This window comes from Protomyctophum bolini (genome assembly GCF_963924005.1).
Source record: "Protomyctophum bolini genome assembly, chromosome: 14".
In the NCBI taxonomy this organism is placed as follows: domain Eukaryota; kingdom Metazoa; phylum Chordata; class Actinopteri; order Myctophiformes; family Myctophidae; genus Protomyctophum; species Protomyctophum bolini.
This window is the reverse complement of record NC_137875.1, coordinates 41334349-41360996: the sequence shown is the minus strand read 5'-3', so window position 1 is coordinate 41360996 and position 26648 is coordinate 41334349. Positions and strand designations below refer to the sequence as shown.

At 41.8% G+C, this 26648-nt stretch overlaps 1 protein-coding gene across 1 annotated transcript in view; it reads right to left on the bottom strand.

The window, feature by feature from the left end:
* The window catches only part of LOC308328082 (girdin-like), a 61217-nt gene extending 58729 nt beyond the window's left edge, over positions 1 to 2488 (bottom strand). The window contains exons 1-2 of the mRNA XM_080781772.1: positions 1733 to 2488; positions 1507 to 1607 (exon numbers count right to left, since the gene is read on the bottom strand). Of these exons, the coding sequence (XP_080637898.1) occupies positions 1507 to 1607; positions 1733 to 1795 (164 nt within the window). The 5' untranslated portion in view covers positions 1796 to 2488. The remainder of the gene's footprint in view (positions 1 to 1506; positions 1608 to 1732) is intronic.
* Positions 2489 to 26648: the final 24160 nt, after the last annotated feature.

The following is a 26648-nucleotide window of genomic DNA, read 5'->3' as shown; positions in this document are numbered from 1 at the left end:
TGATGACCAGTGGATAGTAGAGCAATAATGAGTTCCACAGACGAAAAACAGTCTTAAGTCCAAATTTCATTCTGACCCCTCCACGAAAAGGCCTCGTTGTCCTGAACCCGTATCTATCATTTATACATTATGGATCAATAGTGTGGACTTGGACTGTTTTTCGTCTGTGGCATTCATCACATGGAACACATTTTGGTATTATGTCATACTCTGGTGTGGGAATCCTACACCCTGACCGGGTGTGACATGGGCAATACTTCTCAAACAGCATCAACTGGGTCCCCAATTTTACATTGATCGTCAAGTCAGACACTGTAGTAAACAACGCAATATCCTAAATTGATATTGTTTAACCCTGACCCAATTGGTTCACAAACATTTCTCAGGACAGTAGACTCCGAAAGGACAGAAATACAACGGTACCAAAGAGTGACCGGCTGCCAAAACTGCCATATATGTTTAGATTCAAAATGGAGATAAGGATCAACACAAGAACCTTGATTTTCACCACATATGCAATTGTTGTAGCCTTTTAACCCCATGGCCTATGAAAACACAATAATTTATGAGATTTGTTTAAATTCAAATGGGAGAGGAGTAGGACTTGATGATTGGGCTATCTTGCCACAACAGAGAGACTGCCAGCATAAACCTTAGCAGGAGTGCCGATATGGGAAAAATGTGAGCAGAGGTGTGCTTGTGACAAACGGCAGCCAGACAAAGGAATGGAAAACTGTCCACCATTCAACATACAAGTGTCAGTCACACACTGGAGAGCCAGAATGATATCATCTAAAACTAAAGCCATATAAAAACATGCATGTCAGCTTCTCTCCCTCTCACTTTGTAAATCAAAAAGACTGCAACTGCATCTTCCAGTGGCAGGGAGTCAGTTTTCTGCAAATGACACTTGACATTGTGACATTCCAGCTGGCTGGGGAGAGGCGATGATGACAATGACACTGCTCCATGCAATCAACTGGAAGCTGTCAGAGCTGCCTGCTGAAAATGGCTGCAGTGCAAGGCTCAGATCAGGCCTGCAAGATCAGGCTGTAAACTAACATGTATTAAGGGTTGTCACCAAGTGCACAATCTTGATGATTTTGGACGAATTCCCTTCCAGCTAATGCTATTAGCAGTAGCATATACAATGGCAGCCCATATGGGTAGAGAGGTTATTAAAGCAACAAGCTTTAGGCTACTAAAATAATGTCTAATCCAACAATATTCCAAATAACCCTAACGGGATGGAGTTCTTCTGACATAACATAATTTCTATACAATATGACATTTAGGTGGAAGTCTGCACTCTGCAGTCACTGGGCCCAGGCTGTCTTGTAGACTGTAGTCTTATCTCCAGTGGTTTCAAACAATAAGTGTGTAAAAGTGTCTGACAGTGTGATCTGACCACTGACCCCAATATGAGGTCCATTGTTTCTGTACAGTCAGTACACCTAATAGATGACAAAGAGACATAGACAAATAGATTCATTCTTAAATACTTACATCTCAAGCATCATCTCGTTCAGGTAAATCCCATCCACTAATTCCATATATTCTGATAGATGGCTACCATCGTTTACCGTCACCTGGCCGACTGTCTTCGCCTGTAAATAAAAAGGACAGTGGAGATATGCATCAGCCCGATACTCTATGGAGGGTATTCAGGGGGCACGTGTCGTTAATTAGTGGGCTTAAAAACACATTGAAATGGTTATGGGGGCTCTCTTACCCATGAGACCAGCGGTGTGAGCATAAACTGCTCCAGCAGAGGGGTAAAAACCTCGTTCTCCATAATTCTCCAGTGCAGCCTCTTGTACAGAATTACAGATGGGGGGAAAAAATCCTCAGAGATCTTTTTTTTTCCCTCCGTAGCGTCCCCCTCCTCCCCGGGCACGGCGTTGGGTTAAAATCCGCTCATGTGTTTGATTCAATTAAACACACACTCATTTTGACAGAGCAGGAAAAGCTAATAATCACTGACGGACCTACGCTTTGTTTCTTCCAAATGCAGCCACGTTGTAATCCACAATATTCTCGTTGATCCCAGTGCCAAAGGTACAGTTATTATGAAGGGCACGGAGTCACATTTTTCTTGAAAGCACCATTGACTTCTACAAATCCAGCGTTGCGGCTGCACGAACGTGGTTGACCTACCTACAAGGTTCGACCACACAACAAGAGACCTCCTGCCGAAATGGTGTTTTATTTAAACTAAAAGCGGAGCCATTGCGGTACAGTAGGAAATCCACCAGGCAACATCCTGGAAGAAGAATCTATCTAGCAGACTATAGATTCAAGCAGGGCGGCAAAATAAAAAATATATCCTTTTAGAATTGAATCAGAAGATATCGCTCTAATTAAAGCTCCATGGTTTTAATCCCTGGCGATGACGACCAACGGCTGGATATTCCTCATGCGGTGTTCATTCTTGTGTCCGCGTTTCCTCCACTGTCTCCTTTCCAAGAGACCAACGCAACGGCTAGTCGGCTACTGCAGATTTGACTGAGTTCAGATGATGACTGGGGGCAGAACGATAGACGTGTAGAACCGCCTCTCTCTCTCTCTCTCTCTCTCTCTCTCTCTCTGTGTAACCTCGCCTCACCAGGCGTTCCACCGCACTCTCTGTGTAGCTCTATCTGATCTCTCTCTCCCCGATTTACTGGCGATTATGGCGATGCATTATTTTACATTTTCTTCTAGATCATTACAATGTGTGGCACTGACATTTAGATTTGGACAAGTATAGGTACACATTTCTTAAGATAGTTAAATTGATTTATAGATAGTCTATGACTGTTTGAATGCTGTCGACCTACACTTTGCGAAAATTAAATAAATGTGTGATAGTCATAGATAGCATATCTAGTAGTAGCCTAACAGCGTGCCTAGAAGAGAAACTGCAGCTTCAGCACTGCGACCAAAACGGCTAGCACTGACACCTGGTGGATAAATTATGAAGTTCTCCAGAGGTCTAACAGTTACATTCAGAGGTTGACAACCACACCATCAATGCCTAGTATTTTTCACACAAATTCTGATATATCATGTTCTAGCATGATTTGGTGACACTGGAGGAAGAAAAGAAAATTAAATATGCTACAATTCACAGCTTCATCTACAATCAACTACTAATTCCGCATGTAAGCATGTAAATGTTAATAATGTGACGTGTGATTGATTTGGACAGGACATAGGGCCTATTGGATTGAATTGAGACCACTTTTTACCATACAAAACTGTTTTTAGACAAAACAAATAGGTGAATAATAATACGTAGAAGGATAATACGTAGTTGCTCTTATGAGGAATTAATACGAGCAATAAATACAAATCTATGATTATCAGCAGAAATGCATTAACGTTAGGGAATGAGACAGAAGAGTAGGGCCTATACAAACCCAAAGTCATCGAGTCGAGTAAGGGAGTAAGGGAGATAAAGAGACAGACAATCAACCACTGATTAATGACTGTGTTTGTGAACAGGGGTTAGAGGTCAGAAAAACCAAATACCTAATTAAAATACAGTCACTGAAATGGGAATTGGGGACATGGGTCATCTCAAAGCGGCCCAGGGAAAATCAATGGATTATTATTATTATACGTGAAAAAAACATCCGCTAAGCATAATTCACTCTCAGCAGCACTTGGAGATAAGCAGAGTATGTGATAGCTCAGCTCATTTGCCATTGCATTTTATGCAAACGCTCGAATGTAATATGTGGTCACTAGCGCTATACAATATGTCTATGTCACCCAGCTTAGACAATATTATATTACGTCTAAGCTGGGTGGTGGAGAGCTACCTTCTGAAAGCCCTGTTTGTGACGTGACTGTCGTGACACCCCAAAATATTTTCAACTGGGCCAACCCTGATTGGAATGTAGGACTCGAGGCATTACATTTTATTTGACTCTGTTCCACAGATAAATATTGTGAGCTTGTAGATCACCGAATGTCACAATCTTTGCCCTCTTTCTTAAATTATGTGATAATTTAGCCAATGTTTGACCAGTTTTTATAGTATAGTTTGTTGATTACTTTTGAAAGTAAAACGGTCTTAAAAGTCCTTAAAGGGATATTTCACTTAAAAAAAAAAATATATATATATATATATATTATATATATATATATATATACTTATATATATATCATGTGGGGTCCCGACCGCAGGTTGAGAACCACTGCCCTATAGGTGTGTACTGGGGTGGTATTGGAAAAGCCAGTGGTTCCATGGCTGTTTCTGTTATAGGAACAATCCTCACCCACCCAGTTCGATTCTCGCCAGAGGCCTGTGTTTGTGTCATTTTCCCGTTCTATACTCAGTTTCTCTCTGCACCCTTGTATCTAAATAAAGCAGTGCTTAAAATGTATCATTAAATGTGCCCATAAGTGAGATGCATTATGTGAAAAGAGGTGTTGAATCCACCTGCAGATTGCCAATTGGAGGTGGCTGGATTGGAGGTCTTCAAAACCACATATGGAAAGATTATATGAGTTTTACACTTTGTTCATTTGCACATGATATCCTGTCGCTGCTTCTTCGCCTGGAAAGGAGCCAGCTTAGGTGGTTTGGGTATCTGGTTAGGATGCCTTTCGGGCGTCTCCCTAGGGAGGTCCTCGAGGCAGGTCCCACTGGGAGGAGACCCCGGGGTAGACCAAGGCGCAGTTGGAGGAAACACATTGACTCACTGGCCTTGGAACGTCCTGGGATCCCCCAGGAGGAAGTCACTAATGTTGCTCTGGAGAGGGAAGTCTGGAACACTCTGGTGGAGCTGTTGCCCCCGCGACCCGACTACGGATAAGCGGTTGAAGATGGATGGGTGGATGGATATCCTGCCTCTCATTAAACTCTTCAAGATGGGTTTTCTTTTTACAGATAATATATGATGTCATGTTAACACAACTTGTAAAAGGCCACCTGTATGCCACAATCAATCAGATATATTTTACAATGTAAATGAAAAGCTAAAATAGAGGCTTTACGGTTTACAGTTTACACAGCATTTATTTTACTCAGTGAATTACCCATTTGGCTCATACACATGCATTTGAATTCTCTGCTGATATGAGGACGTTACAGTGATATTACTGACAAGACCACACACAGTGACATTCCATGCTCAACTGTCTAACTAAACACAGGCAGATAATGAATACCTTTCAGAACTCCAGGAGTGCTAGCTTGCTTATTCACATCAGCTGAAACATAATTGCTGGTGAGAAGAATCTACAATCTGTATAGCTACTCAACTACTGGGTGGGTTCAGATGCGTAGCATTTTGTGTGTGTTTGTGTATGCGTGTGTGAGCGAGAGAGGGAGAGATACAGGTAGGGTTAATGAGAGATGTGTGTGTGTGTGTGTGTGTGTGTGTGTGTGTGTGTGTGTGTGTGTGTGTGTGTGTGTGTGTGTGTGTGCGTGCGTGCGTGCGTGCGTGCGTGCGTGCGTGCATGTGCAGGGGGTTCATTGACCTTCTATTGAACGGAAAGTATACTCATGCCTCTCCTCGTCAATGTTCGTCAATTATCCAGGATGCATCCACACTGTTTAGTCACAAAGCATCACCAACCTCCACCCAGTGACTCAAGAGATTATATAGGCTCGCAGCAGCCAGCCATCGAAGCAGCCAAACCAACCGTTGAATTCCAATAGAATTCTGAACAACCGCTTTTGGTTTAAGAGGGAGAACTCCACCATCCCTATACATAACCAGGGCCATTGTCTTTCACGGGGTACTTGCTCAATGAACAGTGATCAATCATTGTTGATCAATCTTTAATCAGATTATATAGATTCTACTGAAGCACAGGACAAGGGAGTAAACACAGTGATCATTATTTTATCACATGCTTAGACAATAGACTTGAGTATGTACATTTTTTGATACTTCTTACTACCGCTCTAGTCACTGTAGTTCTTACAGTACTTTGCAGATTTGGATTACTATTACAAAACAACCATTAACCTCTTAAACTGTATTTTATACAGTTTAGTACTGTATAAAATATATCTAAGAATATCACAACTCTTCAAATCGTGATGCATTTTGTGACCTTGTAGATTAGCAATTTTCTAAACATGCTAGATAAACCCAGATGAATCCCTCTCTTTTTTGTCTCTTGGGTATGACTGTTTCCTCTTAGTTATTGTGTTGGTATTTACAAGTCACCACAAGCATCTTGATTTGACTCAGTCATGAACGCATGCTGTTTTTTGAATAGTTGGTGGGCAGAATAATGTGGCACGCAGCACGCTATAAACTAGAACAGAAATGACAGAAACATGTTCAAGTCATATGGTGGTTGTGCTCTTTGACAGCATACTGAACACAAATTGACAAAGTGGAAGATGTATGATTCAAAACGGAAGGGAAATTATATTTGCCTTTGGCTAGGTCGGTCCCCTCGTCCTTTTGGACTAGCAGCTTTCACAGACTTTATTAAGCTAGCCCCTCCTATAGGCTACAGGTTTAATGTTTGTTTTAAAAGACACCATTGACAACGAAGGGAAAATTTACGTCATCTTGTCCTCTTGTAATGTTTGTTTTGTCACAGTTTGTTTTTCGTCACCATTACATCACCTAATCAATGAACGTGACTTAGACTTTAATATATTAGCGCCCTCATCACTTCACACGGGTGTGATTCTTACAGAATGTACACCCCAGAATATGGATGCTAGGATTCGTAAAACAAACTTATTTGTGCTATATTTACTTGACCATTTACCCTTACGGTTCATGCCACTACTACAATTTTGCTCTGGATAATAAATGCCTAAATTCAATGTAAATTGTAATTGTTCAACACATTCCCCCAATCTTTAATGTGCTTAATATCTTGATAAACAAACAACAATAAGGCCAACTGTGTCAAATCTACATTCAAGTTGTGTATGTGATGTATGAATTAATGAATTGATTTTGTCAGCAGACTGCCTGACAGACTTTACCAACACCATGTGTCATTTTGGAACGGAACCTGGCAATACAACAAAAGGTAATTACGACATTGGTGACAAACAAAGGCAGTTATGCTTTCCAGTTCCAAGTCATGGTGAGCTGTCTAAATGGTAACAAGACAACTCACCCCGTTTCTGTTTTCCTCCCAGAATTTCCCCCAGTGAGGGGTGGGAGAGGCTGGACAGCAGACGGCTGGACTTTGTATTTCTCTAACTATAAACTTTCATGACAGCAGACAGCCTAAGTACAAATATAATTTATGAAAAGCTACTACAGTGAAGTCTGTTCACAGAAGTTGTTGTAGGATATGTGGGGATTATCTGACGAGGTACCATTTGAGTGGGCAAAACCTTACATATACTAAATAATACTACATTGTTTATAGGGTCAATTCCACAGGAGTATCTTTTTATATTTCCGGGAGGAAAAACGGGCAAGCACCGGGGTGAGTTGTCCAGCATTCGTCTAAATAGCTTTATGGCCATCCACATCTGACACGGGAGAAATCCAATTATATGGACACCTCAGTGAGAGATCGGGTCATGGGAGCAATGTGAGGTGTCTGTCAACCATTGAAGAACATCTATTTTTGTATTTATTTTCTTTTATTGGCATTTTATGTTTTATTTGGATAAACATGACAAAAAAGACGGAAGACATGCAAGACAGACACAGAACTCAGGTCCTCGGGACTCACAAGGAGCGTACGGTCGGTACAATAACTTGCTGAGCCATCATCAGGACGGGCACCCCAGCTCGAACCCCGCTATCTGTCAATCTAAAAACTAAACATGCGTCTGTTTGTCTGTCCCAGCCAGGCATTAGTCTATTTACAAAACATACAAAACAGAGCCTTCCTATATATAGTAATGGCATGATAGACTATACACCGCCAACGTTGATTTACTTACAGTATTCAGGTACATTTGCCGTTTGGTAACATTTCAATGGCTAATAGCCTGTGCACGCTCCAAACATAAAGCCACAAACAGAACAAATGTACTGTACAATTATGTCTGTGAATAATATATATATGGCCGAAGCTGTGAACAGACAATGGCGTTGATGATGGCTGTATGGCCCTTTAACTCTGCATCGGCCCAGAAAGCCTAACCAATACTTGTGTCACAGAATCAATGTACTGTAAGTGATGAGGGTTTAAGAATGGACAGATCAACCCATTGATTGATAATTGATGTATCTGTACAGCACTCACAGGGTTTAATAAGATCCTCCCCAAAGGTGTATTTCCCTAGAAGACAAAGCAATGCAACATTGTACAACACTGGGTTATTATAATGAGCTCTCAATGTACCCTATAATAACGCAATTGCAACATAAAAGTAGAAATCCTAGAACAGTGGTGGAAGAGGTACTCACATTTTGTACTTAAGTAAAAGTAGCAATACCACAATAGTACAAAAGTATATTTACATAGCGGGGGGGCGGCCTGTTGCGTGCACATCTTGTTACCGGGGGCCGGGGCGGACCGGGATTTTTTTTCCAAATCACCCAAATCACTGAATGCTCCTTTAAGTACTGAAATTGTACACATTTTGCAGAATGTCCTATTTCACAAGTTGCCAAATGTATAAAAATATGCTTTGAAAAATAGTAGATCTAGAGATTCTAGAAGCTCACAACGCATTGCAAAGCTGGAAAACTACAGTACATATACCGGTATAGCGTATGCAAAATGGGGATGAAGTGGTTAATGCATGCATTTTAATAATCAAAATCTACAAAGTAACCAGTAACTATAGGGCTTTCAAATAATTGTATAGTGTAAAAAGTATAATATTTGCCTCTGAGTAAATAGTAGTGGAGTAAATGGAGTAGAAGTAAAAGTATAGTGAAGCCTAACCAATACTTGTGTCACAGAAGTAGGCCTCATGCATGCTCGATGTAAGTGTCATGGCCGCCCCAATGCATTTCCAATGGAAGTCACATGGTTTGATACATTTTGGACTACAAGCCGTTGTATGGCTTTCGGCTGTGTTTTTCGACTGCCCCCCCCCCCCCCCCATCCCCCCCCATACAACATAAATGTTGTGTCAAACCATGTGACTCCCATTGGAAATGCATTGGGGCAAGATGTATCACACCCTTTTGTATACAACAAGCATACATCAGTCTGTTGCGAAGGTGTGAGTGAGGCCTTAGAGTAATAGTACCTCAAAATTTGACTTAAGTAAATGTACTTACTTTCCACCACTGCCCTGGCTGGACGTAGACTGTGTGGTGTGAGTGAAGATCAAGCTGTGTGTGATACAGGTAGCATTTGAGATGCTGGTGACTCAGAGCTGTTGCCATAACAACTGTAGCAGCTTCACTGGCCTAAAACACACCTGCGTTCTCCCCAGCCGTACTTTTTATTTTCTCTTCTTTTTTAAACTCCATGCCTTCATGGAGAGATGGTTGGACACTTCTTTGTGCACGTTTGTGTTAAACTCACGTTTCTTTTTTTGTATGCTTTAATTTTATGCATTTGTGTTGTAGTAGTCTTGCTGTGCAGCACTTTGGACAGCCTTTGGTTGTTTTTAAAGGTAGATGCTATTATTTGTACAAAAACAACAAAAGGTTAAAGCACTACATCTTTAAATGTGCGTTAAAACAAAATGTATTTAACTTACTGTAGTCAGTAAGTGTATCTCCCAGCCCTGGCAGAGTATAGTTCTGGAGTAGTTCCAACGGATTGTGTGCCCCTGGTTTTTCCCTAGTGGGACTGATTGAGGGTAGCTACTGGGACATAAGTCGGGAAATGAAATACTACAACATGCAGAGGAGAAGTCATAACAGAACCATCTAAATACCGGTACTACAACATGCAGAGGAGAAGTCATAACAGAACCATCTAAATACTACAACATGCAGAGGAGAAGTCATAACAGAACCATCTAAACACTACAGCATGCAGTCATAACAGAACCATCTAAATACTACAACATGCAGAGCAGAAGTCATAACAGAACCATCTAAACACTACAGCATGCAGTCATAACAGAACCATCTAAACACTACAGCATGCAGAGGAGAAGTCATAACAGAACCATCTAAATACTACAGCATGCAGAGGAGAAGTCATAACAGAACCATCTAAACACTACAGCATGCAGAGGAGAAGTCATAACAGAACCATCTAAATACTACAGCATGCAGAGGAGAAGTCATAACAGAACCATTTAAACACTACAACATGCAGAGGAGAAGTCATAACAGAACCATCTAAATACTACAACATGCAGAGGAGAAGGCATAACAGAACCATCTAAACACTACAGCATGCAGAGGAGAAGTCAGATTATGAGGTAATTTGAAAGAATTTATTTTGTGTTATGTTAATGTGATGTGGTAACATGTTCCAAAATGATATTGATAACCCTAACCCTAGGGAGATATTTAGACTAGTCTATGGTGACTCCCTACCCTAGCTACCTCACACTCCACTGCCATTTCAATTCTTGACACTGATACTCTCAATTGAACGATTTTCTTCTAATGACGAACGTTAGCCTACAGCTGCATTTAGTTTACGGTACGTCCATAACGCTGCTCTGACTGGCCTGGTATGTTTTTGTGTTTTCACAAGTTACAATTACTGTAGTGTAGTAGAGTAGAATAGTCTTACCGTTCCCGAAGTTACGGGGCTATGCGTACTATGCGGCGTTCGGTCACACAAATGCACTTCTTTATGCAATCCTACGGAATAGCCTACATTGCACGTGACGGAGCCAGGGGGCACTTGGCAGACGTGTGACGTGTCCCCCCGTCCCCCACCCAATTGCGCCCGGCCTACACACACACACACACACACACACACACCGCGGCTCGCTGTTATTGTGTGACGGGGGCGGTTAAATAAAATACTTATAACAAGAAACATTAAAAAACATTAATTAAAGTGCACTATTTAAAGTGCGGTGTGCATATACTGTGAGACTTATTTAAAGTAAAAGGTAGCCAACTACGCCACTTGCTTTTTCGAGGTGCAAGCCCTCAAAGATACTCTTAAAAACAACAATAAACGGACACCCAGGTTCGAGTTAAAAAACAGTTAAAAAGAGCATATGAGTTAAAGGAAAAACTGTTAAAAGACTGAATTCGAGGCAGGATGTCGGGGAGGAATTACAACATACTTTTTATTGAATTAGACAAGGGGGGCACGCTAAAATGGCCAGTAGAAAAATACAATATTAAAAACGCCCTAAGTCTAAAATCCCTATAACAATCCTAACTAACTAAAAATAAACACTTAACCAAATAAACAAAACCAAACAACTTTAAAATATGGTTCCCCACAATGTGCAAAGCTACAATATACTGTGTTTGTGCAAAGCTACAATTGTGCAAACTGCAGGAGGAGGTGCGGGGCTGCGGGGACAGTCAGGATCCAAAAAGTTCATCGGTGCCTTTTACTCTTCTGGCCGCTGAAACACACAACAAGAGGACTGGACACAGTTCATCTGTTTCACAAAATCCTACGGCTCTAAAGATGGGAGTGACAGGTCGGTCTACACGTTGGCAATACTACTTGTATGGGTACTTACGGGCCAGCCCAGGTGTCACCCTGAGCCCTTCCGTTATCGGCGTGTAGTATTGCGACCTCGCTGTTCTCTCCGTCTCCGTCTCTGATGATCCAACTCCCGATCTCACTGTATCAAGACAGGTCACAGTCGAGCTCCTCTGCTGGTCTCGAACATCTGCTGTGGAACCCGATCCCCTACGTTTACAAGCGATTCACAAGTTCACAACCGTCTCCCGTCTAGCACACCTCGCTCTCTGTTCCTCTTCTCGACCGCTCCCACAGGCCGGGCCGGGCCGGGCACACAACAGCCGGGAGTCGTGGTCGTGGCACTTAGAGCGGGTTGAAGGCCTGGCTCTCTTGGCGGTTACAGCCCATCAAAAGTCAACCCGCTCACAGCTACCACTGGCCCCCAGCTGGAGTGTCCCGACCCCTGGCTGGCCCCAGCCCATGGGCGCTATATGGTCTGGTCTGCTCAGCTCGCACATCACTCCAAACTCTGTCTGTCCTCCAAACATTCTCCTCAGTCTTATATGGCTGTTGATTGGTGGGCCACACCCAACCCAGCTGTAGGTCCTTGATTAGCCAGGGTAGGTTGTGTCAGTCAGTGGAAAAATAATATATATAACTCATGCAATTCACACACAATAAGCAAAACTATAAAGCAAAATCACTGGACAATAATCTCACTCTAATTAAACTCATATAGCAAAAGAAAGAAAAACATTTCAAACAACATGCAAAAGTATAGCACAGCAAAAGCACAAAAATTATAATAAACCAAACACATTTCCACCGGCTCACAATTGCACCAGAGAAAGAGAGAGAAAGAGACGGGCGCTCTTCGTTATTTTCCACCACTAGGTGAAAGTGATTATTTTTTGCCAATATCTGCCATTGAGCCCCATTATACATTTCTCAAATTTGAAGCACTATCTTTCTAAAACTATGAAACATTTCAAAGATTCCTTTTCAGGTCCACCGTTAGATGAACCTAAATAGGTTTCAATGGGGTTTCTAGGTGTAAGTATAGGACTAGTAGCATGCCAAAGTTTGTGCTATAGCCATTGAGAATGCATTGGGCGTTTAATTAAGTTAAATAACTCAGAAACTTCAAAACAGTAAGTAAAAAGTTCCAGCATGTGTCTCCACAGTAAGCTGAATTATAAAAAGTTGGAATGGAGTTTCTAGGTGGAAGTGATTTGTTTTGACGTGCCAATATCTGCCATTGACTATTGACAAATAAGTAGTGCTGCTTTAATGCCACAGGGAAAACTCTGTTTGTCAGAAGAGCAGTTACGGCCTTGCCAGGACCAGGATTCAAACCCAGGACCTTTGGCTTGCCAGGCAGCCTTTCTACCCACAGCTGCCTCTTCTTATCAACACATTGATTCTCAAACATTGTCATTTGATCGTCATCCATGTCTGGATTCGAACCCACAACCTGAGGATCATATACACAGGGCTATATGTTGCGCCACCCTTATCCCTAAACAAATTTGCCATTTTTTACTTAAAAAACCTTTTAAAATATAGTTAAAATAAAAAGAACTGATCTACAAGCTCCCAATGTCTCGATGTAGATCGGCTAGTTGAACTAATTAAAAAATAGTAAAAAATGGCAAATACGTTTAGGGATAAGGGTGGCGCAAGATGGAGCCAAGTGTCTTAATAGAGCAGGGGTGGGCAACTTTGTGCCACTATGTTTCTATACACTCGCTCCAGAGGGCCACATTGCATGTTACTGTCGTAGCAAAAATAGCCGACCTACAAGCTCAAAACGCGTCACACTGCATCGCGTTTTGAGATTGTAGATCTTCTATTTTTGCTATAAAATATATATATATATAATATATGCTATATATCCTGAATTATTTTTTGCTATTTTTGAATTGGAATCCTGAAATATATATTTTTTATTTCAAATGCCTTTCAAATGTCCTTAATTATAGTTCAGTCAGACAACTCACGAATAGATTAAACAATATTTATTGCAGCATGAGTAACAAGTGTGCATATGATATTTGACTTGGCGTTCGGCTCTGCTGGAATTCTCCCTGCTCGGCATGATTAGCAACAACATAAAACATAAGAGCAGGGAGATAGATATACAATAACCCCCCCGTGGGGAGCATAGATAGCAGAGCCCACCGGTGGTGCTGGGGTGGTGGTGGGAGAAAACATCACATGCAGCTGGAAACCATGAGCAGAGGAAGGCAGGAAGAGCATGGAGACTAGTGAGCTTAAGTAGCCTGCCCAGTTAGTCAGCTGACTGCCGCATCGGCGAATGACGTGTGAGACTTGTACACACGTATACTCCCACATAGTAATGCAGCATGTTAACCCCTTGAGCATAGCATGGGCCTTTGAGCATGGCAAGAACTTCCCTTGAGGTTGACTGACTGAACTGACTCCGCAAGCTGCGTTTGATTTCAGTCAGACAACTCACGAATAGATTAAACAATATTTATTGCAGCATGAGTAACAAGTGTGCATATGATATTTGACTTGGCGTTCGGCTCTGCTGGAATTCTCCCTGCTCGGCATGATTAGCAACAACATAAAACATAAGAGCAGGGAGATAGATATACAATAACCCCCCAACACGCATACCTTCGGTGAACCTTCACCGTCAATCCGGGCAGGTGACCCACTATGAATGCACAGTGACGAAATGCGAATATGCATTTCTGGAACCTGCACGGATAACCCCCCAACAAGCAGAACCGAGAACGCCCTACGGGAAGACTCAACCGATACACATCCGGGCAGATATCCCACTCGATAGTGACGAAATGCAACGGCTATGCAATTTCTGGATCCTGCACGGATATTTTAACTTTATGTGAGCTATGTGTGCCATGACGCCACGCTGGTAATCGTGAGGCTTAGCTGAGAAAAATAATGTGTGGGGTGAGCGCCGAACTCAAAACCATTTTTGAGTATAAGCATGCTAGACTTTAAGCTTAAGCTGAATGAGGCCTGCATGGCTGCGCTAGCCGATAGGCCATTCCTCCATAACGCCATTATGGAGGAATATTCTACGCTGCTTCGCGGGGCTTACACTCACAGTGGACAGTCTCTGTATTGAGTTTGTGCTTAAAATGTACTGTATTCCTACATTGAAAATATTTCAATCTATCAAACCTACGGGAATCCTCAACAGATACCCATCCGGGCAGATATCCCACTCGATAGTGACGAAATGCAACGCTATGCAATTTCTGGATCTGCACGGATATTTTAACTTTATGTGAGCTATGTGTGCCATGACGCCACGCTGGTAATCGTGAGGCTTATCTGGGAAAGTTATATGTGTGGGGTGAGCGCCGGACTCAAAACCATTTTTGAGAATAGGCATGCTAGACTTTAAGCTTAAGCTGAATGAGGCCTGCATGGCTGCGCTAGCCGATAGGCCATTCCTCCATAACGCCATTATGGAGGAATATTCTACGCTGCTTTCGCAGGGCTTACGTGTAGTGCAACCATTCACCGGTATTCCTCCACAGCATATGGAGGAATATTCTACGCTGCTTTCGCAGGGCTTACGTGTAGTGCAACCGTTCACCGGTATTCCTCCATAGCATATGGAGGAATATTCTATGCTGCTTTGGCAGGGCTTACGTGTAGTGCAACCATTCACCGGTATGCCGACGTCCTCTACGCCAGTATGAGGAAACGCCATCGGCATGCTCGCCGTTATGCCAACGTCCTCTACGCCAGTATGAGGAAACGCCATCGGCATGCTCGCCGTTATGCCAACGTCCTCTACGCCAGTATGAGGAAACGCCATCGGCATGCTCGCCGTTATGCCGACGTCCTCTATGCCATAATGAGGAAACTCCATCGGCATGCGCTGTTTCTCTAGAGCCACTATAAACATGAGCTTGAGGAGAAACTGAACTATAAGCCATTAGCTTATAACGACCTGTAGGAACTTCACCCAGCGAAACAGATCTTACATGTAGTGCGACCATTCATGTTACCCCAACATCCCTCTAACGCCAGAGTGAGGAAACCACCATTACCCCGATGTTCCTTTAATGCCACTGTAGAGGAACATGAACGAACCATTATTAACATTAGCTTGTGAAATGCCACCAATTGAACTGCCCCCAGCGACCACCGTATATGCAAGGAAATAAGATTACCATCCCTGATCGAATACAGCACTTGCACTCATTACATTCTGAATAAACAACTGAAAGCTCTTCCGATTAGATGCACATGATGATTCATGGGCAGCTGAGGACCATTGGCCTGAGTTTCAGGTGGCGACTGATGCATCAGCGTGGCGGTAGAATCGGGAGTAGCCAGGGAATGAGCTGAGGAGACCGATAGCCGATTAAGCAGGGCTCACGCCACCTGAAGGAGTCCAGAACACAGCCAGAGCAGGTTGCCCGATGCAGAACTAAAGACACAAGCAGAGACAGAGTTACTTATACTTCATCCTGACTGAATGAATGAATTAAAGAGTGAATAGGGGATCCTAGCGCGGATCGGAAAACAGAGATCATGCTGAGGGTCGAGATCAGCAGGAGAGACTTCCCACACCGCGCAAGCCGAGATACCAATACTTAAAGAGAGAAGCCTTAGATCTTAATCCTAAACTATTTAAACACCCAAGTGATAGAGGCCCTTTATGAATAACTTACATAAGCGGCATATGCTCTTCATGCAGCCTTTGAGCAATTGATTATGAGCTTTAAAGAAGTTAAAATAAGCTTCATGTCATACAGACCCGAGAACTGTTCGAGACCACCCTCGTCCAGAACTAAGATGAGATACACTACTATGTCCCATGCAAGAAATCTATAATGCTGCAGGATTGACAGCACTGCAGCCTGCACGTGGGTGATGGTGATGGACTTACTTCTTCGCTAGATACTAGAACCATCACTTTCGAAGAAACCCCAACGGGCCCACACCGGCTGAAGAAGTATTGGTGAATCTCCTGACTGAGCGACCCAGGACATCTGTGATTGTGCTGAAAGAAAGCTTAGGACCAGAAGATCATCTGGGGGTCATGACCTGATGAACGGATGAGCCACAGATAACAGATAAAACATGATGTGCTTTGAGAGAAAGCATGCCTAGATATGTGCCTGTCCTGAATAGCCACTTTTGTATAAAATATTAATTAGTATTAATAATTAATTAATATTATAAATTAATTTAACACAACGCTAAACAGCTTCTATGAAGAAGCAATGACAAAGGTTACGGTTGTTTGACAACATCTATGCAATTAACTATGAATTGATTACTGTCATGCCATTAGTTGCAATAACTAAGATGGGCAGAAAACAGCCTTGCCGAGTCATGAGGCCCGAGGGCAGGAGCCTAACTCTTGTTTCAGCAGAGTGAGCAGATTGATGTACACGTACAGCCCCTGGACGTGACACTAGTATGACGCAGGGACTTACTCCACTCCGACCATTGGTGCCGAGGATCGAAGGAGGCACTGGGTCCCATTTTATTTTTTGTCTTTGGAATGACCCAGCCGGTGATCGAGCCGCAACCTCCCAGTCCGGGTCTAACCACGAGGCCGCTGAGCTGGTACCAGAAAATGTAGGCTTACAGTAGGATTCCACCTGAAAAAGTAGCTACCAAGCAGCCACAAGAAAATCTGCCCCATCCCTACTAACTGCAACGTTGAATAGGTTAACAAGATATACTGGCCATCTTGCACTACTATAGACTACTTTAACGTTTAATGAGCACCATGAGCCAAACATTTGGATCCGTCGTCCTGATGACACGCTGCATGAGGTCCCACAACTAACCAGGGGCAGCCTAGGAATCTGGAGGCTCGTTTCGAGACCAGATATGAGGCCTCCATGTATACCATGACATAATTATCCTGTTGGGTTAAGGTTAGGGTTAGGGTTACACTTGGTTACATTTTCCTAATGCTGTTACTCAATACTATAGTGGCACTGAGCGACATCAAATCGATTACTGATCTGAATACAACTGGCAGAGTACATTTCCCAGACTGCACCGGGGAAACCACAACCGATAGGTCGCACAAGCACTGCGACACAGAAGCCAAGCTTGCTGCGAACATAGACATAGTCTATGGCTGCCTTCCTTCAACCCAGATCCTCTCGCAGATAAGTGATGAATTAATGCTTAGGAGTTTCAATTTAGAGCTCCTGGCAGTGGATGTTAGCTGTGCAGAAATGAAGCGACACAGCAAGCTGCTAGCCTACCACCTTCTGAAACATCTTCAGTCCCACAAAGCAACTGCCATTACCTAATCTTACTCGAGGACTGATCAACAGAACATACAATATGAATCTGAGACATTTAAAGTGACGAATGGGCAATGGGACGCACGGTGACGGAACGCTATATACGTATACGTATATTTAATCTGAACTTCTGACCTCAAAGAGAGTGAGGAGGGTATACGCTAGAGTGACTGGACCGACAGCTAGATAGGCTTGGGGGGCGGACGGAGGCAGCAGTTTGTTAAGCTTTTAGCTCTTCTCCAAGACAGCTCAACCCGGATAGTGAAGCTGAGACATGATAGAACGACAAAGGAAGCACTAATTAAATGCCCATTAAGAAATACATCCAAAATAACAGCTAGAAACAAATCTACGGAAGTAAATAAACTAGACAGAAGGCTATGACACTTGACATGAGATTACTGCAAATGCAATTTGCAATCTTAACCTACTTTAATATGACACTGCGCATGACTGAAATCCATTGAGATTAATTAACAATAACGTATGATACTGTCCTTGGAAACATGGAAAAAACTTTAAGATTAATAACTATGCCACGTATGAATTAATTGACGGGCAGAAGCTCTTATACAGCTGCTGCTGCATAGAAGTATTAGTGTTACTATTAGCCAGGCATAAACTGAAGCATGATACATCACAGGGTGAAAAGGGTGCTAGCTTTAGCATTAGTTTAGCATGAACAACCCTCATGGCAATGAGGAACCTCAACAAACCACATGGCTACAAGCAGTATTAAAGCACCAAATCTATATAGAGATTGCCATTAAGGTAGTTAACTCACAGCAATACTTTCCAAGCACATATAGAAAGTGTTAGGTAATACTTGTTAATACTTTGGTAAGCAGAGTGTGACTGAAGTCTAGCTTCAAAATGAATGAAACTGTTAAGAGACACAACAGGCAGCTGAGTTGCCAGATCTTGAGAAAGAAAGCAACTAGGTGTAGAACCATCCCATGCCCGACTAGGACTCACCACATGAGAACTTAACTTACAATATATATACACCCCAATGACTATGCTTACTTGAACAACACATTTCATTGGACAAGGTCATTTGCAGTGGTGGAAAATAACGAAGTACAATTACTTCGTTACTGTACTTAAGTACACGTTTTGAGAATTTGTACTTTTATTTACTATTTTTATTTTTCTGTATTTTTACTTTTACTTCGTTACATTTACAAGTAAAAAATCGTACTTTTAATCCGCTACATTAAAATTGGACACCTTTCGTTACTCGCTACACATTTCCACGCGAAATATGCGCAATCTCCGCATTTTCCACATAAAGTTTATAAAGTCATCGCCTCACTCATTCGTTCACATTCACACAGAAGCATGGTGGTGCGGTGCGTTGAAAAAGCTGGACAAGAAGCGCCCGTCTCTCTCTCTCTCTCTCTCTGTCTCTCTCTGGTGCGGTGAATAAATAACAGCGAGCCGCGCTGTGTGTGTGTGTGTGTGTGTGTGTGTGTGTGTTTCTGTGTGTGTGTGTGTGTGTGTGTGTGTGTGTGTGTGTGTGTGTGTGTGTCTGACGTGCGCTGCATCTGCTGGTTATTGCAGTTCTGTTTTCGTCACATTATGTGACGAAAACAGAACTGCAATAGCAGCAGATGCAGCGCATGTGTATGGGACTCACATACACATCTTAACGTCAGGAACGTTACACGACTCACCCATCCAGGTGATTGCAATAATAATCACTGTAGGCCGTCTTTACCGTGCATTGCATGTAAACGTCTGTCGAACGGGATGGTCGTTAAAGTTGATATCGGTTTCAACTTTATCCCCCAATAATGAAATCCACATTTGTGCATAGGCCTATAGCCTACTGTAGGCGTTTTTTACTCTATTTAGAAGACATTTTCAAGCTCTTGCTAATGAAATGATCGATTATTTTTATGGATAAATCATTTACATGCATCTCAATGGGAGACAGTTTGCCCTGCAAAGTGGAGTGGGTGGGGCTTAATTAGTGAAGGGCTAATTATAATGCGTGAATTCATGCAATTATAATGTCTGTTTTGCAAATTGCAATGGCTCTCCCCATTCTCCCCTAAATCTGAAATATATTTTTGTGTGAGCTTGCTTGCACCCTGAGTTGTTTGTAATGTTTGTAATGATAATGAGTGGCCAGTTTAGTTTCTAGTGTTCATCCCAACACAAACATTAAATGCCATTGATAATGAATGGCCAGTTTCTAGTGTTTATCCCAACACAAACATTAAATGCCATTGATAATGAATGGCCAGTTTCGAGACGAGTGTTGAAATAAAGCCACTTTTGGACTTCATTTCTTTGTAGGCATTTTGAAAAGCATGTTGTACTTTTTACTTGTACTTTTTACTTGTACTTTGTAATTTTTACTTTTATACTTAAGTACATTTTTACACCGGGTACTTTTTGTACTTAAGTACATTTAATTTGAGGTACTTTTATACTTTTACTTAAGTAACTTTCTTAATGGGTACTTTGTACTTTTACTTAAGTAATTTTCAAGTAGAGAATCAGTACTTCTACTTAAGTAAAATATTTTTGTACTTTTTCCACCACTGGTCATTTGGGCCCCTGACCAAAACCAGAACAAACAATTGACTACAGAAAACAAGCCCAACGTTGCTTATAAAAGCACACGTGGCAACCACTGCACATGATTTGAGAACCCATAGCTGGAGGGGACAAACACTGCGCCTGAGCTGGCTTGGCAAACATCAGCTAAATGAAAACGTGGCTTTGACTGTAGACACATATACCACATACAATAGAAGGTGCAGCACTGTCTGCGCATCCGGCTTAATAACCAGAACAGGCTATTATGAAGCTTGTTGAAACCACATGATAGAACTCAGCATCAGCAGAATCATATCAAACTCAATATTTTGCATACAACCTGCAGGCCCTTATCACAGCATGGACAGTAGCTGAGAAGCATAATTTAAGCAGCAGACGCAGTAGCTGCACCCGCAGACAGCAAAAGCAGTAGTAACAACCACGAGGAACAGAAAACATCACATGCAGCTGGAAACCATGAGCAGAGGAAGGCAGGAAGAGCATGGAGACTAGTGAGCTTAAGTAGCCTGCCCAGTTAGTCAGCTGACTGCCGCATCGGCGAATGACGTGTGAGACTTGTACACACGTATACTCCCACATAGTAATGCAGCATGTTAACCCCTTGAGCATAGCATGGGCCTTTGAGCATGGCAAGAACTTCCCTTGAGGTTGACTGACTGAACTGACTCCGCAAGCTGCGTTTGATTTAACTTTATGAACCTTGGAATTGTAACAACTGAAATAAATAATATATCAGTATTCTGATATTAACCTGAGGGCCACATTAAGTGAAGGTGCGGGGGCACCTGTGGCACCCTGGCCGCCAGTTGCCCATGTATAGCCTATAGTATGTCGTTTTTCATGGATTTCGAGGACATTATAGTATGTTGTTTTTCATGGTTTGAGGACAAAATATAGTACAGTGGATGGACATCCGTGGCACAGTAAAGGTATCATAAAAAAATAAGTCTGCACTCAGGTGATGGTGAAAAAGCTCTGTTGTATTTTTATTGCGTCGTCAACGTTTCAATAAATCAGATATTCATCAGGACATACGTATATGTCATATACTGTACATCAGCCACACACACCAAATTAAGTGAACTTAGTGAAGCTTTGAACGCACACACACACACACACACACACACACACACACACACAGATATCAAACTGAACTGTTTTTGCTCATTCACTGAGTTGAATACAGACCTACAAAGGAGTACATTATGTAAGTGACATTACATTTGAAGGGTTGACATTGTCAATATTTGTTTTTTGAATGAAGACCTAAAATGAATATGTTTTGCCATGCATTACTCATCCAGAGTGACTTCAAATTTATCAGAGGCTTTTAGAGATGTGGGGAGAAAACAACAGATCATAATAAATAAGGGGGTAGACTACTAGACAGACAGATGTGACATATTTTAAATGATTCCACTGATCATCATACAAGCTGTGTTTCACTCACCATATCTTTGATGGTCAGACAACAACTGTAACACAACAGGCTCTTCAGCTCCAGTGTTTGTGGGACCCTGGGATATAACAACAATTGGTCACCACTCAACAACAACTGCATTGGAATATGTAATATGATATGCATAATCATAGGCTACTACCTGATGAATCACTGATGAAAGCCTATAACCTAATTGTCTATTTTGAATATGTTTTTCCCCCTGTCTGTCCGTCCGTGAACAGCTAATGTTTTGCAATATTGGCCCGTTTGACGTGAAACTGTGCACACACTCCTTGCTAGAGCAGAACCTCTGCCCCAGACTATATTTTCATTTCAACAATGTTTTTTGAGGGGCACTAGCCGCTCCAACGTCTGGCTTTCGGAAATACGTCATATGGCTGCCAAGTCTATGGACACCACGGCTGTGTAGCCTTGGTCAGTGTTGTATGATATATATTTTATTTTAATTTTTTTTTTTTATCCCATGATTTTGTAACCCATTTTTCACCCCTGTGTCAATCATCTAATGTGATCCTGGGCTCTACACACACCCTCCACCAACCTAGTCCCCATATATGGGAGACAAGGGGGGAGCAACGGACTTGAACTCATGCTTCCTTCATGCCTGAGTGTCCAAGTTGCTCCTTTACACCTGACAGGGGGGAGTTTCCTTGGTTGGACGTAGCCCGTGGAAGGAACACGTTATTCCAACCAGTTCTGTAGTGTTGTATGATATCATACCACTCTGACAAAGGCTACACACTGAAACGTGTACGTTGTGATCTCTGCTCTGCAGCATACCATGCCGATGATTAATTAATAAAATGCCTTTTTTTAAAGTTACTTTCCCGACCATGCACTCTCTGTAAAAAGAAAAAAAATGCTCAGAGAGATTGAGACAAATTGGAGTCCCTAATAACATAAAATAACATTATTATAAAAAAGGTTGATGTTTAATAATACAAAGATTTCATAGAATATGGCTCCTTCATTGTGGTATCTTGTTAAATCTGTTAATACTATTTATTGGAAAAATATGTATAAAACCAACAGAGACTTATCCACTTTCTTCTTCTTTTTGTTGTCAAATAAGCATTTATTAAGAACAGGTTATCAATGATTATATAATTGGTACAGTATACATTGTTTTCCTTTCATGAAAAACAAAAAGAGACTTATCCACATTCAACCAGGTGTTTCTGTGTTAGGCATGTCATTATAGAAGACAAAAATAGCAGTTCTACAAGCTTAGCATTGTGAGCTTGTAGATCAGTTAATATCACTATTTTTGTGTGAAGACTGTAGTAGTGATATTACTGATAGTAGAAACACCATCTCTGCCCTACAGCGATGACGTCCTTCAATCATTGTACAGGCCCCAGAGCTTCTTACTCAAAGTCTTACCTGCAGAAGGCATCTCCTGCCCTGATGACCAGAGCTGCTGGGTTTTCTTTGCATTTGACGCATATCTTGACAACACTGCAAAAAGACAGAATGTAAGCCATCGGGGAACCAGGGAGACTCACTCATGTGCATTTTATTTTCAACTTTGTCTTTGGGTTTTTTAACATGCAAATCTGTTCTGTAACAAAATATAAAAATAAAAGATGCAATTGAAAAATGAAAGGACACCAACAAGCCCACCACCACATAGTCTGGGGGTTCTAATCCACTGTGGTGCATGTTCAGGAAAGGGAAGCCAGGCGGGGAGGGTGATCCTACGGGCCGAGCTGTGTCACCCCCATCAAGCAGGGAGTGTTGGCAGGAGGATTAGGAGTAGGACGGTCACAGAGGCACTACGAACGTCCCCCCGGTGGGGGCTCATCACTGGTAGGTGAGCTAGTAGGATACAACAGCAGTGACAACACACAAATATGTGGGGAGGAAGTGCAAACTTACCCCGGAACGTCTCGCACTTCCAGCTGACCACTGTATTCTTCATCACACATTCTGCAATCTGACTGAATTTAGTGGAAATCCAGTGACATAGAGATACAAAATATATTATAAGCAGGACTGTTGTGACAATTTCCTGTTAGTTTATTATGGACACCCGAACTCTTATAGAAGGTAAAGAAGCTACCAATAAGTCAAGCAATCACTGTCCTTGGACCTTTTAATATAAGCCCAGTCCACAACTATGCAAGTTGCAGACCCGGGGTGCCTTTGGGGATAATTGTTACAACTAGTACAGTAGATGCACTGTGAATTGTGGTGGACTGGGCGTTAAGGGGAATGGAATATTTCACACATAATATACACAAAGTGTGTAATGGATTCGTAGGGACCTATATAGAAGAAGGACATAAGACTACTGAAACAGCTAGTGTGTGTCTCATGTGACAGTGACCAACCATTATCCATGGCAAACTTATTTGCAGTTTTGGCTGCTTCTTTAATGTGTATTTTGTGTATTCCTGAAGCAAGGTGGAGCAATAAGCTGGAACAAGTGAACACGTCAGGGTATTAAGAGAGCAAATGACAACAAAAAAATGACAACGATCTTCATCATCATAACATTGCCGTGGCTGTTAAACGAGGCCAAGGCCACCTGACGAAGACCCATTAGGGGTCGAAACGTTGTCATCCTTATACCTAATACAATTCCTGTGGGAGCTACAAACAGTGTGCGGACTACTTCTCCTTCTCCTGTAGCCTATATATCCTTATGGAACCATGAGGGAGAGGGGGAAAAACACCACGAGAGTGACGAGTGATCAGTCAAACATGTGTTCTCTCCGCAGTAAATAAAACATCTGTCTGTATGCGATGATCTGACCATTATTATTTTGATTACACTGTCATGCTCGTTTGAGGACAGGTAGAGAGCAGAGCATAGTATAAAGTTCGATGTAACACACCAGTGAATCACTGATATCTGATATGTTTGATGTATGTAATTTCCAGCAGAGCCCCGCCCACGCTTCAACATCACCACGTGTTAAAATACCTTCTACCACTGGTGAATAGTGAAGAAAAGTGGGGGGGAAAAGCAGAGCATGGTCTAAAGTGCAGCAGGTAGATATATTTAATTATGAGTGAATAAATAGATGTGCAGCAGAAGCTGTCCCTCAGTCTAGTCTGTTTAGCATGCATGTGATACTCAGAGTAATCTAGTAAGAGTGGCGACACGCTTTGATCTCGCCGTAAAGCCTGGGTGCCTATGCTATATAGTTCCAAACATTGCTCCTATGGCTGGAACTATCCCATTGAGATAGGATGAGCACTTCCGCATTCCATTGTTACACTTACAATGGGAGTCAACAGAGTGTCATTACTCTCCTACTAGATTACTCTGGTGATACCAGATTGCGCCTGCCTCATGTTCATATTCTTCCTATTACTTATGTAAGGATGAGGATGTCTCTTGTTGCTTTGTCTGTTCACAGCTCATTATGCATTATATACTGCATGTCATGCTGTTTACAAGTTTGTCCACCAGGGGATGGTCATGTAACACACTTCTAGGTTTTGCTCATGATCAGTTTAGCTGTCATGTTAGCACTAGCAGTAGTCTCTCAACAGACTGGCAAAGAGGGCGCTGTTTTTCCTTTATTGTTTGATTATTTATGATTCTACGTTGTTATTTGCTCTGGTGTAACGTGTGCGCTATTGTGATGTCTTCACTCTGCATTCATTGTTTCCGTGTTGCTTTGAATGAAAATGTGTTTGACGAGGCTCTTTCATGGCCAAATCCCTCTTGAAAAGGGTTCGTTTTTTTGCCAATAAAGTAAAATGTTGTTAAAATGTCAGTTTAGTTACCATAGCAGCTTGTCTTCTGCTGCTGCTGTTGGATGCGTTTGTGTTCATGGTAACCGATGGGAGCTTCCTCTACTACACACAACACATTGTGGAGAGAACATTCTTCATTTTCAGGACTTTTGTCTTTATTTCAAAAGGCACAAAGAAAAAAACATTACATTATCTCATCAATTCAACTGTTTAAAACTGTATGAATAGTTATAGTTAAGTGACAGCCGTCGACTTTACAGTAATGAAGGTGCATTCAGTTCCAATGCGCTTTGAATGGGTTTCATGCCTTCATAATGGACTATATGTACAGTATACCAACTTCAATAAGGTGTTCATCCAACAATAGAGATAAGTAACACAAAGAAAAGGATACAATACAAAGTAAAGTTGCTTAACTGTGATTTAAAAAAAATCTTTAAATCTTTAAATCTTAAAAAAAAGAACAAAAACATGGTAATATATCACATACATATTTTTTTTTGGAACAATAACCTCCTATTTACACTATGGCTTACTGCTCATAACAAACACTGTTCTGTAAAAAATATATATAAACAAAACACAAAGCAAAAAATGGAGGGATTACACATTAGCTTGAATGACAAAGCAAGATTATTCATATTAATACCCTAATCGCATAAAATATGTAAAAGTAACAATTGTATAGCAACCACTGACTATAGCCCTTCATCAAGTTGACTATTTTAATTATCCTACACGACTATTTACGTGTTCCTGTTGCCTGCTTGGGATATTAATTCTCGGGGCATGGTTCCATAGAGGAACCACAGAGAGCATCCTGACTGGATAGGCGGCGGTTGGGCCTGACGTTTGGGACGGCTAATATTTGTAGTATTATACAGCGCCAGCATGGATGACTGACCGTGACACTAAATACATTGATTTAACCATGCCCCCATAACAAGCTAAATAAAAACGCAACAAGGCTTCCGTTTCAAAATCACATCTTCTGTCTGTCCTCGTTTAGCTATGGTCTGTGTGGACTGGGAGGAATTATTTCTATTTACAACCACAAACACCAGGTAAAGTACAGTACTTGTTCTTCTGTCTGTCTGTTCCTGTCAATCATTTATTTATTTATTTTTTTGCCCCTTTTTATCCCAAATTTCTATTTACAACCA